At 34.7% G+C, this 13,495-nt stretch overlaps 1 protein-coding gene across 3 annotated transcripts in view; it reads left to right on the forward strand.

Annotated features, from left to right (window-relative positions):
* The window catches only part of HNF4G (hepatocyte nuclear factor 4 gamma), a 118,762-nt gene extending 106,605 nt beyond the window's left edge, over window positions 1–12,157 (forward strand). For all 3 annotated transcript variants that reach the window (XM_058528912.1, XM_058528910.1, XM_058528909.1), the window contains 5 exons: window positions 1,488–1,575; window positions 3,805–3,957; window positions 4,075–4,311; window positions 5,261–5,383; window positions 9,647–12,157. In XM_058528912.1, the coding sequence (XP_058384895.1) occupies window positions 1,488–1,575; window positions 3,805–3,957; window positions 4,075–4,311; window positions 5,261–5,383; window positions 9,647–9,768 (723 nt within the window). In that variant the 3' untranslated portion in view covers window positions 9,769–12,157. The remainder of the gene's footprint in view (window positions 1–1,487; window positions 1,576–3,804; window positions 3,958–4,074; window positions 4,312–5,260; window positions 5,384–9,646) is intronic.
* The last annotated feature ends 1,338 nt before the right edge of the window (window positions 12,158–13,495 follow it).

The following is a 13,495-nucleotide window of genomic DNA, read 5'->3' on the forward strand; positions in this document are numbered from 1 at the left end:
TGAAGCCTAGATCAGTTAAATTCACTCAGTAAATTCATGAAACAGATATTAATAGCACTACTGTCCAGTTTTAGGAATGGTGAGTATTTGGCAGTAAAAATGCAGATTGCATCACTATTCTCCTAAAGATTGCATTCCATTCGGGAAAGACCAACAATAAAAAATATACAGATTATGACTAAGTTAGTTCTAGGTGGGGATAAGTTCTATAAAATGAAATGGGATGAGTTGTTGGAGAATGACTGGGAGTGGAGAGGTAAGAGATACTTTTAATTGGGGATCAGAGAAGATTTATCTTGACACCAGAATGACAAGGGACCAAGCATGTCAGGATCTAAAGAGAAAGTATTCCGTGTACCGGAACAGCATGTTCAAGGGCTCTGAGGCAAGCAGGAATAATGTGCCTCTGGATGTTGCAAGATGAAACCAGAAATGTGGGTGGGGGGCAAAGCATTAGGCCATCACCTTTGATGCCATGGTTAAGGAATCTGGGTTTTATTCTAAAAACTGTAAGAACCCAATGAAGAGTTTTCAGCAGAGGAGTGATATTAAGTGATTGTTATTTTACAAATACCATCTTGGAAGCTCTGTCAAGAAGGATTTAGGAGGGAGGAAACAGAAAGGAAACAGGAATACCTATGAGCTCTTTGGAGTGTATTGTGGTAGGCCAGGTGAGAATGACAAAGTGTAGGCTGGGGTGGTAGCAATGGAGAAGGAGCACTAGAATTTTCTGTACAATTAAAGAGAAATCAAAATGGGCTCTTGTTTTTGACAAGCATTTTGATGATGGTGTCATTTACTAAGATGATGAAGATGTTGGAGAAGCATTACTTGAATATGTTAAATTTGCAATGCTCCTCTTCTTCCTAGTTGTGATGTTCAGCAGGCAATTGAGTATATGGATGAAGCTCCGTTGAGAGCTTAGTGCAGAGTTAGAGGATCAGTCTAGAAAATGGCAGAAGCCATCCTCTTTTCACTATATCACAAGTCCTTGCTTTGTTTTTTTTCAATTCAGTTTATTATGTGTAAGAGATTGTGTTGTAAGTATATTCTCTCTTTTAGTCCTCATGACTACACTTTGAGACTTTTATCACTATCTCCATTTGATAGATGAAAACAACTGAGTCCCAAACATACTGGTTAACTTACCCAACAGTAAACAGGTAGTAAGTTGCCAAGCCAGAATTTGAACTCTGGTTTGTTTGATTCTCTTTCACTCCCAAACACTTAACTGTTCTGCTTTTGTGGCTGCCATTGTATTGACTTATTAGTTTTAAAAATTTTTTAAAGTAAAAGTATATTGACATGCTAAAATGGAAAAATACAGGACTTGATGGCAAGAATCTATGAGTATTATAGACTGTTAAAACAAAAAAAAAACAAATGTCCTAGGCTTAAAGAACACCAAGCTAATCAGACTCATATTATACCATCTTTTAATCACTATATTTTATAATTAATTGTTAAACTTGGAATTTTTCATTAAGGTGGCACTGTTGAGAGCTCACGCAGGGGAACATTTACTGCTTGGAGCTACAAAGAGATCCATGATGTATAAAGATATTTTGCTTTTGGGTAAGTTTTTTTTTTTAATTTCAGAAGAAATTATGCATGCTTCATCCTTACACAGGATCTATCCAGGCATTCACTGACACTGTCAAATGGCGTTCTCACTTCACAAATCGGATTTAATTGATGTATCCTCACTCAGGCCCTATTTTTCCTTGACTTGATTGCAGGGAAGTTCAGAGTGCGTTGAGATGTTCACGGTGCATAAAGATTTAAAAATAAGAATTGGAGGAAGGTGGTCAAAAGGTATAAACCTCCAGTTATAAGATAAATAGGTACTAGGGATGTAACGTACAACATGATACTGTAGTTAACACTGCTGCACGATATATAGGAAAGTTGGTAACAGAGTAGATTCTGAGTCCTCATCACAAGGAGAAATATTTTTTCTTTTCTTTTTATCATATCTATATGAGATCATGGGTGTTAACTTAACATATTGTGTTAATCATTTCACAATATAGGTAAATCAAACCATCATGCTGTGTACTTTAAACTTATACAGTGATATATGTCAATTATTTCCCAATAAAACTGGAAAAAATATTTAAAAATAAAAGAGAAATGTTGCTCAATAAACATAATATTGAGGTATGTTTAAATCATATCAGGACAAAGAATTAGTGATTTGTGTGACCATATTGTGGAGTCCCAGTGTTGTTCCACACTCTCTCAGTATCTACTTAATAATTGTAATATATATATTATTTTATACACTTTCAAGGAACACGTGTATCTCCATGATCTCATTGCCTATAATATGCTACAAAATCCCAAATTATAGAAAAAAGTTTGGTGACAATACCTAAAAATTAGATAGTTACATAGCAGTGCTGGAAGAGGCAAAAGCAGGGTGACAAGTGGAACAGAGGTTGGGGGGAGATAAGATACAAAGGAAAAGCTTTTGTCTCCTTTACGTAATTGCTTCAATCCCCCTATTTTACTTACCTTACAAAATTAGGTTTCCTGTTTAGAGAGTCAAGATTCTTCTAAAGCTTCTTAGCTTCACCTCTCTCTGGCTGCATGAAATGATGACCAGATTGTTTATTGTTGTGATAGATATTTTGTCCCCAAATATGAATCAATTGAACGTAATATAGCAATAACTGATGTTTATTGAGGACTTATTGTGTAAGATGCATTGTGCTAAGTGCTTTACATATATATACATACTACCTCATTTAATCCTCACAAAAACCCTGAGATATAGGTACTGTTATTTTCAGCCCTTTTTGCAGGTGAAGAAATGGAAGCAGAGAAAGTTTACCTAAGGACACAAAGCTAGTCAGGTGTAGAGCCAGGATTCTAAACCATGTAATGTGACTGCAGAGACCACGCTCTTAGATTCTCCTAAACACTCTCTTGTATTTATAAGACCCCTGTAATACTGTTCTCATTATAGATCTGAATACAATATACATAAAAAACAAAATGATTTGCTACATAATTCTAATTTGTTTTACCATGAATAATTAGGTAAACTAACTTTTCATAAGAAGAGCAAGGCTACATTTTTTGAGTACTTTTACCCATGTTGTTACACTGAAGATTTTCTTTGCCTACAGTGAAAGAATTCAGAATATTCTGCTTTTCATAAAACCAGGAAATAACAATTTAGCTGTATTTTTAAAAGCTATAAAAGGTTTCTAATTTTCTAATATTTTAGAAGCTATAATACGTACTCATCATCTTATAGCCAAAGATTTTCTAAGTCAAAGCAGTCTTCGGGAATTAGGTGGTCCAGTTCCTATCCAATCTCTGAACTCCCTTGAATTCATCTACTTGGGCTTGTTAAAATTGTCTCAATAGTTGTCACACTTACATAGACCCAGACCACTAAAAGAGTGCTGTTTTGAATCCACTATAAGCAAGAAAGTTTCTTTAGATTTTGTATTGTGCTCATTCATGAGTAAGACACTAATAAATAACTGACATAGCGGAAAGCTAATCCTTACATTTTATTTCTCCCTTGTCAATTATTAGCTTGTTATTAGTCTGAACTTTAGCGTTATCTCTAGTGTCTGAGGCTGTTAAAACGCATGTGATCATCATGCGTTGTTGTATCAATGTTGTTGATCCTTTAAGCGTTCTCAAGTTTTTCTAACATAACTAACACTACTGAAAGAGGAAGTACTGTTATTCCCTCAAGGGAAGACCATTTAAAACATTGGTGCGTAAAAACTTAAATAATATCTGACGAGGTGTTTTGAGGGGTGATTGTTTTTTTTCCCCTAGGAAACAACTACGTTATTCACCGCAACAGCTGTGAAGTCGAGATCAGCCGTGTGGCCAATCGAGTTCTAGATGAGTTGGTCCGACCATTTCAAGAAATTCAGATTGATGACAATGAATACGCTTGTTTGAAGGCAATTGTATTTTTTGATCCAGGTTGGTTTTCAAAGTTCCATTAAAAAATAATCATAATGACTTTTTAATATTAGACTAGTTACTCTCACACTCTAGTAAGATTCAATCTTTAAATTCTCCTTTCTATTCCTTTATTAGATGCAAAAGGGCTGAGTGATCCAGTGAAGATTAAGAACATGCGGTTCCAAGTGCAGCTCAGTTTGGAGGACTACATCAACGATCGGCAGTATGACTCTCGGGGGAGGTTTGGAGAGTTGCTTCTGCTCCTGCCCACGCTGCAGAGCATCACTTGGCAAATGATTGAGCAAATCCAATTCGTTAAACTTTTTGGGATGGTTAAAATTGACAACCTGCTTCAGGAAATGTTACTGGGTGGTGAGTACATTTGAGAATTTCTATTTTATTTATTAGCATTACACTGTGTACTTTAGGATAAGTTTGACCTATTTATCTTTTATCCATGAGATATTGAACTCAATTTTTTACATTTAGAAAGCCTGCAAAACCCATTGGATGGGGACAAAAATACTTGAAACATATTCATATCCCCATTCTTACTAGCCTTCACCATCTAGGCTCCACAAGGTTCCTCTTACCTCAATTTTCAGATCCTTCAAATATGGTAAATAGAAATATATTTCCTATTTTTAATACTCCTTGAAATATATTACATTTTTCTATGCCTTAACTCCTTTAAAAGCTCAAGGATACCAGAATTGTGCATAATCTAAAAACATATATAGCAAATATCTTAAAAATGAACACTTTGCTCCTGAAATAATTAACTGACACAACACAATGAGAAGGGAAAAATAAAATTTCATTACTGCAATAAATGTCAGGAATAAGTCACAAAAGCATTTATTTTATGTTCTGATCTAGATTAAATTTCCTTATAAAATCACTTTATTTTATTTTAGTTTAGTTTTAGTTTTCTGGTGCTTAATGTGTTCCTAATGGTATCTTTCTGAAATAAAAGTTGTTTATGCTATTAGGGTGATCCGAAATACTATAAACTTGAGGTAAGCGGTTCTTGGAATTGCCTTAACAACAGGCAGCAAACCTAATGATTCCAGGAAACGGCACACAGGGTCCATTATTAATATACAACATAATATGATACAACATTAATCTAGCCAGTGTACAGTGAAAGCTGACATAGTCCTTAATATGGCAGTGGTTCTATTAATTTATTTTTGAGTTTCCAAAAAGCACTTTGCAAAAATAGCAATATTCAAGCTGTCAATCAAAACATTTGTTCCAAAGTAAACTTGCTGTTCCTAATTAAATATCACTAACGCAAGCATCTTTTTATCTTCTGTAGGTGCTTCCAATGACGCTAGCCATCTCCATCATCCAATGCATCCACATTTGTCTCAAGATCCATTAACTGGACAAACTATACTTTTAGGTCCCATGTCAACACTGGTTCATACAGACCAGATCTGTAAGTATCTGTGCTACTTTTCAACCATAATATGTCTTAAACTTAATTACCTGGGAAAAATTGGAATTTGAGGAAAGAATCTATAAGTACCCAGAAACTGCAAAAATTGGGTACAATTTCCTCTCTAGGACTCAACTATGGGATACTGTGATATTCAGTAAGTCACTTATTCTCCTTAGGCATGATTTTGCTCCCTAAAATGAAGATGAGTGCCTAACTCTTTCTACTTCATAGGTTTGGGAGCACAAAAGAATGTACTTCCAGAATGCAAACTGGAACCGTGCAAAGAAATCTTCACAGTTGGTGGGAAAATGATGGTTGCTTGTGATCTTTAAAAATGTTTGCCATGTAATATTACACGTCTGTTATACCTCAAGAAAAAACAAGCAAACAGAGGCTGGCCTGGTGGCATAGTGGTTAAGTTCGCACACTCTGCTTCAGTGGCCCAGGGTTGGCAGGTTCCAATCCTGGGTGCGGACCTATGCACTGCTCATCAAGCCATACTGTGGTGGCATCCCACATACAAAATAGAGGAAGATTGGCACAGACGTTAGCTCAGGGACAATCTTCCTCACCAAAAAAAAAAAAGCAAACAAAACAAAACAAAATTGTTTGTCAAAACATTAAGAACTCTCTTAATTATGGGTTATAAATGTATAGGTAAATTGAAAAGATGATAATCCTAACATTTATCTAGTACACTGTAATTTAAAACATTAGAAACACTGAAAATTAAAGTGTTTTATTTCTTTGTAAAACAACTTCAGAAGAGTAGTTTGAACCATACTTGCCACCTTCTTCTACAACTTACAAGAGGAGATGAGCATCTTTTCTATGCCTTGATAAATTTTACACTTCGGAAGTTTGGATTCGCTTCCAACATTTTATCCTTTGCACTTTCAATGTCCTGAAATATCTCAGAGAATCCATTTAACGTAAAGTTTTTTGCCAGTTTCACTTCCTCTGGGCCATCTTTGTCCTTTCCATACAACCAGGTTCCTCATTTATGCTGACAGTATTCCTTCGCTAGGTTCCTGGCTGCATGTTTAGAGACTCACAAGGCAGTAGTGTCAACATTCCCGTGGTCAGGTATTTCTTCTGTAACTCCACTTACGTTGGATTTGAATTTCACTTCCAGCATCACCACTTTTTGTTTCTTTGCTGCACTCTCATCGTTTTTAGTCAATTCTTTTTCTTTCTTTCTTCCTTTTTTTTTTTTTTTGTGAGGAAGATCAGCCCTGAGCTAACATCCGTACTAATCCTCCTCTTCTTGCTGAGGAAGACCGGCTCTGAGATAACATCTATTGCCAATCCTCCTCCTTTTCTCCCCCAAAGCCCCAGTAGATAGTTGTATGTCATAGTTGCACATCCTTCTAGTTGCTGTATGTGGGACGCGGCCTTAGCATGGCCGGACAAGCGGTGCGTCAGTGAATGCCCGGGATCCGAACCCGGGCCGCCAGTAGCGGAGCGCACGTGCTTAACTGCTAAGCCACGGGGCCCGCCCCAGCCAATTCTTTTTCAATTGTTCATTTTTGAAAAATGTCATTTGGATTTATTGCTGGGAGACAAGGAGACAACACAGCCACACACTTTGTTGTCAGTATGTGAATTGAGTAAAATATGTTCAGTGACCTATCACAGACAGACTGAAAGATGTGATGTGATTGGTCGCTGATCACAACACACATCTGTTATTTAGATACTTATGTGTACGCCGAGGAGTTAGCAGTGAAGTTAGTATTTATGCAGTTACAATTAATTGTGAGTTTCCACTGTTAACTCAAATTTGAACCACGTTTTTGCAGGACTGGTGCTATTTAACTGTGATAACTGAAATTCATGCATATCAGAATTGTGCAGAGTGACGGCTACTTGGAAACACTCTTTGAAACTAAAATCATTATATAAATACTAGAGGTTGTTAGTAGCTAAGTTAATCTGAAATGATTGCATATTTAACACAAATTCTATTTATATAAGCTCTCCTGGAGATAAGAATCTCTATTTGACAAAATATCTAGAATTATTGCTTCTGAATTTATACTAATTAATCCCAGATTTACCTTTGATCTATAGCCTCTGAACATTAAACCAGCTACCTCACTGAGATGCCTTGAGTTATAGTGATGTAATTATTATGCACACCTGTATTACCTACCGAATTTACAATAGCCCTTAGTAGCTAGTTACAATGTTGTTTCACCCAAATGTTCAATGTAATGTAACAATTTAGTGAGTACCACCTGACTACTACATACATAGTGGTAAGGAAAGTAGAGGTCACAGAAGTCCATGCTCTCATGGCTATCTTTTAGATACAAGCATTGGTGGACCTATGTGTAAATTGTGTCTGAAACACAAAGTTCTTTGAGTATATGACAGAGGCAGAAATGAGATTGTTAGAAAAAAAGTACAAATTATGGAAATAGTATGTCACATTTAGTCTATGGGTCCCAATGTACTTAGAAGACATTAATTTGGGACAATCTTTGCAAAGCAGATGTTACCATTTTTATTTAATAAATAGTTAAGAGCAGAGAGAGGCAAGCCCAATACCATACCAAAAGACCAAAAGAGTGGTGTCTCTTAGAGATTAGTTATTCATAAACTTGGAAGATAAAACACATTAACAACACATTAAGCACTGTAGGCATCAGCTGGCAAGAAAGTTTAACAATTCTGCTGGTGGTTGAATCCTTTACTTTTTAATTGCTAGTTTTCTAGTATTTTCAAAGTGTATTTGCTGACCTTAATCTTTTTAGAATCACATCATCACACTTTTCATTTTTATTGTTCCTCTTTCAACGTAATATTTATGAGAATTATTTGTAAAGGAAAACTTTGCTCTGCTTGTGCTCATTCAGAATAATTTATATTTTATCAAAAGCAAAACATAAAACACATACAGTTCTTGCATATTTTCTTGGTCTTGTAGAGCACTGCAGTTTCACATTCATCTGAAATATCCAGAAATAATTTTTTAAAACAAATTTGTTTATTCCTTTGTCAATTAAATTGTATCTAAAAATATTGTTTCTAAGTAGTTGCTAATTCATACTTAATAATGTAAAGTTAGTTTATTAAAGAAAACTAGACAAAAAGAGACTTCTCATTTTTGTATGAATTTTTTTGTGTGAAGAAATTTTCCAGATTTTTTTTCTAGAATATAAAAATAACTGTTTCAGGAAAAAAAATCAATAAAGTTTGTAAGGCCTCAGTCTGATCATCAAGTGTTTTCTATTTGTTCTGTTAAATATATGGAAAAATAATAAATGTAACTACTAAAATATTTCAAGTTTTTTAAAATTATATAATAGCGCCTAGATTATTTTATAATATGGTAAAAGTTTGGAATAGGAGGAAATACCATTCTAGACAATAAAGTATTTTAACTGTAACTTTTTTTTCCAGTTACTCAGGCTTGCCCTTTGCATTGATGGGGAAGGGACAGATAAGCTCAAGTGTAATAGAACAATTTTGCAGCAACAAAACCAGTATTTTTCAGATGCTTTTAACTACAACATAGATTTCAAAGCACTTGAAAAGTATCTTACCTTAATTTACATGTCATCAAATATGTTTGAGTTGGTGGAATCCAAACCAAATATGTTTTATTTTATGCGAATTTTTGATTGCAAAAATTAAAACATTTGTTTTCTAAGATTTGGAAAAAAACTAGCATTCTGTTAATTCTTTTCATTAACTTTTTTCCTGCTGGGTGTGTGAGAGAATCAAATGTTCATAAAAGCTTTAACAAACGCAGAAAACACTTTAAAAGGACTCAAGGGGTCAGCCCGGTGGTGTAGCGGTTAAGTTCGCACGCTCTGCTTCGGCGGCCTGGGGTTCGCAGGTTGGGATCCCAGGCGCGGACTGAGGCACCACTTGTCAAGCCATGCTGTGGCGGCGTCCCGTACAAAGTAGAGGAAGATGGGCACAGATGTTAGCCCAGGGCCAATCTTCCTGAGCAAAAAGAGGAAGATTCGCAACAGATGTTAGCTCATTGCTAATCTTCCTCAAAAAAAAGACTCAGGATTTTTAAGCATGATCTATTCCAGTTTAACTCTATTTGAAGAGGTCGGGTGGGAGTGCATTTCCAATAGTATGTCAATGAGCTGCTAATGTATTGTATAAATCACTACTTTTTATATGATCTTTCAGAAACATACCCCAAATAAAATAATGCATCTTAGTGTCATGCAGGACTTAATGGGATGAGTCAAGGTGACTGTCATCATCACATACAATTCTCTGATTCTTTTTTAGCAACTCCTGAAACCCCACTCCCTTCCCCACCACAAGGCTCTGGACAAGAATCGTACAAAATAGCAGCAAACCAAGCTTCAGTCATTTCACACCAGCCTCTCTCCAAACAAAAGCAATTGTGAGAATATGTTTACTTCTGAACGGCACTGCGCAAATGTGCAACGTTGATCTTGAAATATCTCAGGATAGTACTTTTGGCAAACTCTCAGCCAAGGAGTCGTCATGGTGCTGTTTTAAGATGGTATCCTGTTTTCTTGTTTATATGCTCATTTTGTTTGTTGTTGCTGTTGTTTAAAACCTTTAGATGCAACCAATGTATATCTGAATTCCGATATGTTTAAAGAGTATATTTTTTCCAACTTCCCTTGCACTGTACCTGAACCAGTTGAATCCTATGTACTACTTCATTTGTTGTCTTAATTTAAATCTGTAAATAATTGCTTTATTGTGATGTGAAGCAGAACTTTTTGACTTTTTTGACTGAGAACTATCAGAAATCCCAGATTAATATAAAATGAACCAAATTTTTATAAATTTTTAACTTGCAAATTAGAAAAATAAAGCAATTGCTGTAGAACAGGGTGTATTTCTTGAAGTAGAATCACTCATGTATGTCTTTTTCCAAAAAGCATCTCTTTGGCCCATAGTTGAATATGCCTATCTTAAGTTTAGAAAATTATCAATAGCCATTCCAAGGATGACTGGATATTCCCTGAAATCTGCCTGTATTTGAAGATGTATGTTAAGATAAAATATGTTAGTTTTACTAGATGGGATACAGGCTAAACTATAAAAAAGAAACCTTTAAAACAGTGGGTCAACCAAGACAGACATTTATTTCTCTCTCCTGGAACAATCTAGAAGTAGTCATCCTTTCACTAGAACTTAGCACATGCCCACATCTAGTTCCCAGGGAGGCTGGAAGACTAATCTTTAGGTGGAAAGCCTTGTGCCAACTAAAACTGTAGTTTAGTTGGGAGACTGATATTGGGAGATGAATTAGTCATCTATTACACACATGTTGCCCTCATTTAATCCTCACAGCAACCCTGTAAGAGAGGTATTATAATCTTTCTTTTATAAATAAAGAAACTTTTAGCTTAGAGGGTTTAAGTAATGTAACCAAAGTTTTAAAGAGTAGGAGAGCCACATTTAAGCCCAGGACTGGTTGAGTTTAATGATTGGTATCGAATGGAAAATGTGAGCTCCTTACTGTGGTTTTTAAATATATGCAATTGAGTGATGATTGACTATTATCCGTTGTGATACCTGTAACATATTTACATGTAAGCAATGAGCGTAAATTTGTTGCAGCATGAATAAGAAACCACTTTTGTCCTTTTAATGAGTCTTCCCCTAAAAAAAGCTCTAAACAAACCAAAGAAAACAAAAGCTATACCAGATAGGTTATGATGAAAACAGAAACAAATTTAAATCACTGACTCAGCAGATTTTCAAAAATCCAGTGGACTGAGGAGTATAATTCATTGGAGCCCATACTATTTGATGTCATCTAAAGCTGGAGCTTATTTAAAAACAATTAATGATGGGCCACCTCAAGAAACAGTGATCCTCTCTTTGTCTTTCTCTCTCACACTCGCACACACACACACACTCTTTATTTGCTGTAGCAGGGAAAACTGTGAGTAGTTATTAATAATACAAAACAGAGTGTCCCAAGCTGTAAGAGACTGAATTAAAATGATTTTTACAGAACCTTTCAAAATTTCTAAGATTATGGTTTCATTAACCCCACTTACCCTACAAATAAAACGGTTCTGTTAATGTTAATTTATTAACTCTTAAAGTAGAAAAATGAATTACCTAGAAGCTAGCATTGACTGAGAATCAATAAAATTCCTTCAAGAGTTGGTACCTGGAAACTGTAAAATATATTTTTGAGAGAGAGAGAGTGAAACAAGAAGAAAATTTTTTTAACTCTTATTTTTTGAAAATTTACTCTGGTGTCTCTATTTCATGACTAAGAATGTTTTTGATTTTTATAAATACAAATATCTTTTGCAGGTTTCTGTTTAACTTTTTGTGTTGTTCTCTTAGAAGATATTTAAAAAAACCTTTAAAATATGAAACATATAATTCATTTTTAGTGAACCCTCTAACTTATCTGCACATTTACTAAACAGCCATATTTTAGAAATTACTGCTAACGATTTTGTTTTAATAACTATGGTCAGGGAATTTGTAATATAATATTTTTGTATACCTAACTGCCAAAAATGCTGAATGAAGAGGAACTGAAGTTTTCAGCATATTTTCAAAATATCGATAAAGTTATTGCTTTTATATAGCAGAAAACTTTTTTCAGGTAATAAAAATGAATAATTTATTGTGAAATAATGATTCATTTTATAAATGTAAAATTATTTTTATAAATTTCATTGTTGAAAATCAATACTTACTAGATTTTTTGGAAATGTTAAATTATAGTGAGATTAAAATATTTCTAAACTCTGATACCACATTGTTTCACTGAACTTTCTAAATAAAATTTGAGAAAAAAAAACTTCAAATGGGGTGCTTCATTATTGTTCAAAAATGATTTTATAATTTTAGAGCTACTGATAATATCTTTTATATGGTCATTTAATTAAATTTACATATACAGTTCACTAATACTGGTCTTTAGAAACCAGAGCAAAATTAATTAGCACATCTCCCAATAATCATAGAATTGGACACTAAAGGGAGAATTCTCACATTTGCACTTTATGTGGTTTTGCTTGCAAGTTTTGTCATGGTAACTAAATCATATGACCGAGGCTAGCTTAAACATTGTACACATATACTTTGGCACATAAAGTTTTAGCCTACGTGTTTTAATTGCTGTTATCCTCCATTCATATTTAAAGCTTCTTTGTAAAATTTCTTAAATTATGAAGACCAGTAAATTTTACTTTTATAGAATTCTACTAAATTTTATTTTATTTTTACTCTTATCAGGATAATATGTGTACATCATTTAAAAATACAAATTATACCTAAGGTTTATAGAGAACATTTACGGTCCTCCATCCCACCACATCCCCCTTCCCCACGTTCTGCTCCTCAGTAACAACACTCAAAACTTGCAACTGCTTTATCTGATATTTTTCTCCATAGTTTGAAAGCATATGTTTGTATCACATTTTTTCAATATTTTTTTGTTAGACCTTATCTGTGTACAAACACTCAATCTCCCACCACATTCTCCCAATTTCTTAATAAATCAATATTTTAATTTACTTAGTAGTTCCTATTTAACTAATTGCACACCGTCTTTTAAAATATAAAACTGGTAATTTTTACATGTCTGTCGATAGTAGAAGAAATGTACTCTAATCTTATAGTGAAAGTGAGAGGAGCAAGAAAAGTCGTTGCTCCAGGTCAGAGGAGGAATATGACTTAGAATAAAGAAAACATGTTGAATATATTAATCATAAGGTTTATTGTAACCCCAAGCTGGAGTGCAATTTGACGTCCATTTCAACATGGCTATTTGAGCTGATGCTTTTAACTTACGTTCCTTCCTTCCTTCCTTCCAAAACCTCACTGAACTGCCCAGAGAAAGGCTGTTAAAAAATAAGAAAAATCTATACAGATACTGAAACTTTAAATTTTTTTCTGCCAAATATGGAGCAGATGACATCAGAGTAAAGGAAATGCAGACTAGTCTATGATTAAGCACCGGCATAATGGTGCTGCTGGGAAAGTAATATGAAATTCTGCAAATAGAGTCCTGAAAACCTTCAGTGCTGTCAGACTGGAGGCTAAGACCAAGGGAAGGGCACGCGGAAGTCAATAAAGGTCAAATCAAAGGACAGAAGGGGCTACAGCAGTGACCCAGTGGAG

This window comes from Diceros bicornis, chromosome 33, assembly GCF_020826845.1.
Source record: "Diceros bicornis minor isolate mBicDic1 chromosome 33, mDicBic1.mat.cur, whole genome shotgun sequence".
NCBI lineage: Eukaryota > Metazoa > Chordata > Mammalia > Perissodactyla > Rhinocerotidae > Diceros > Diceros bicornis.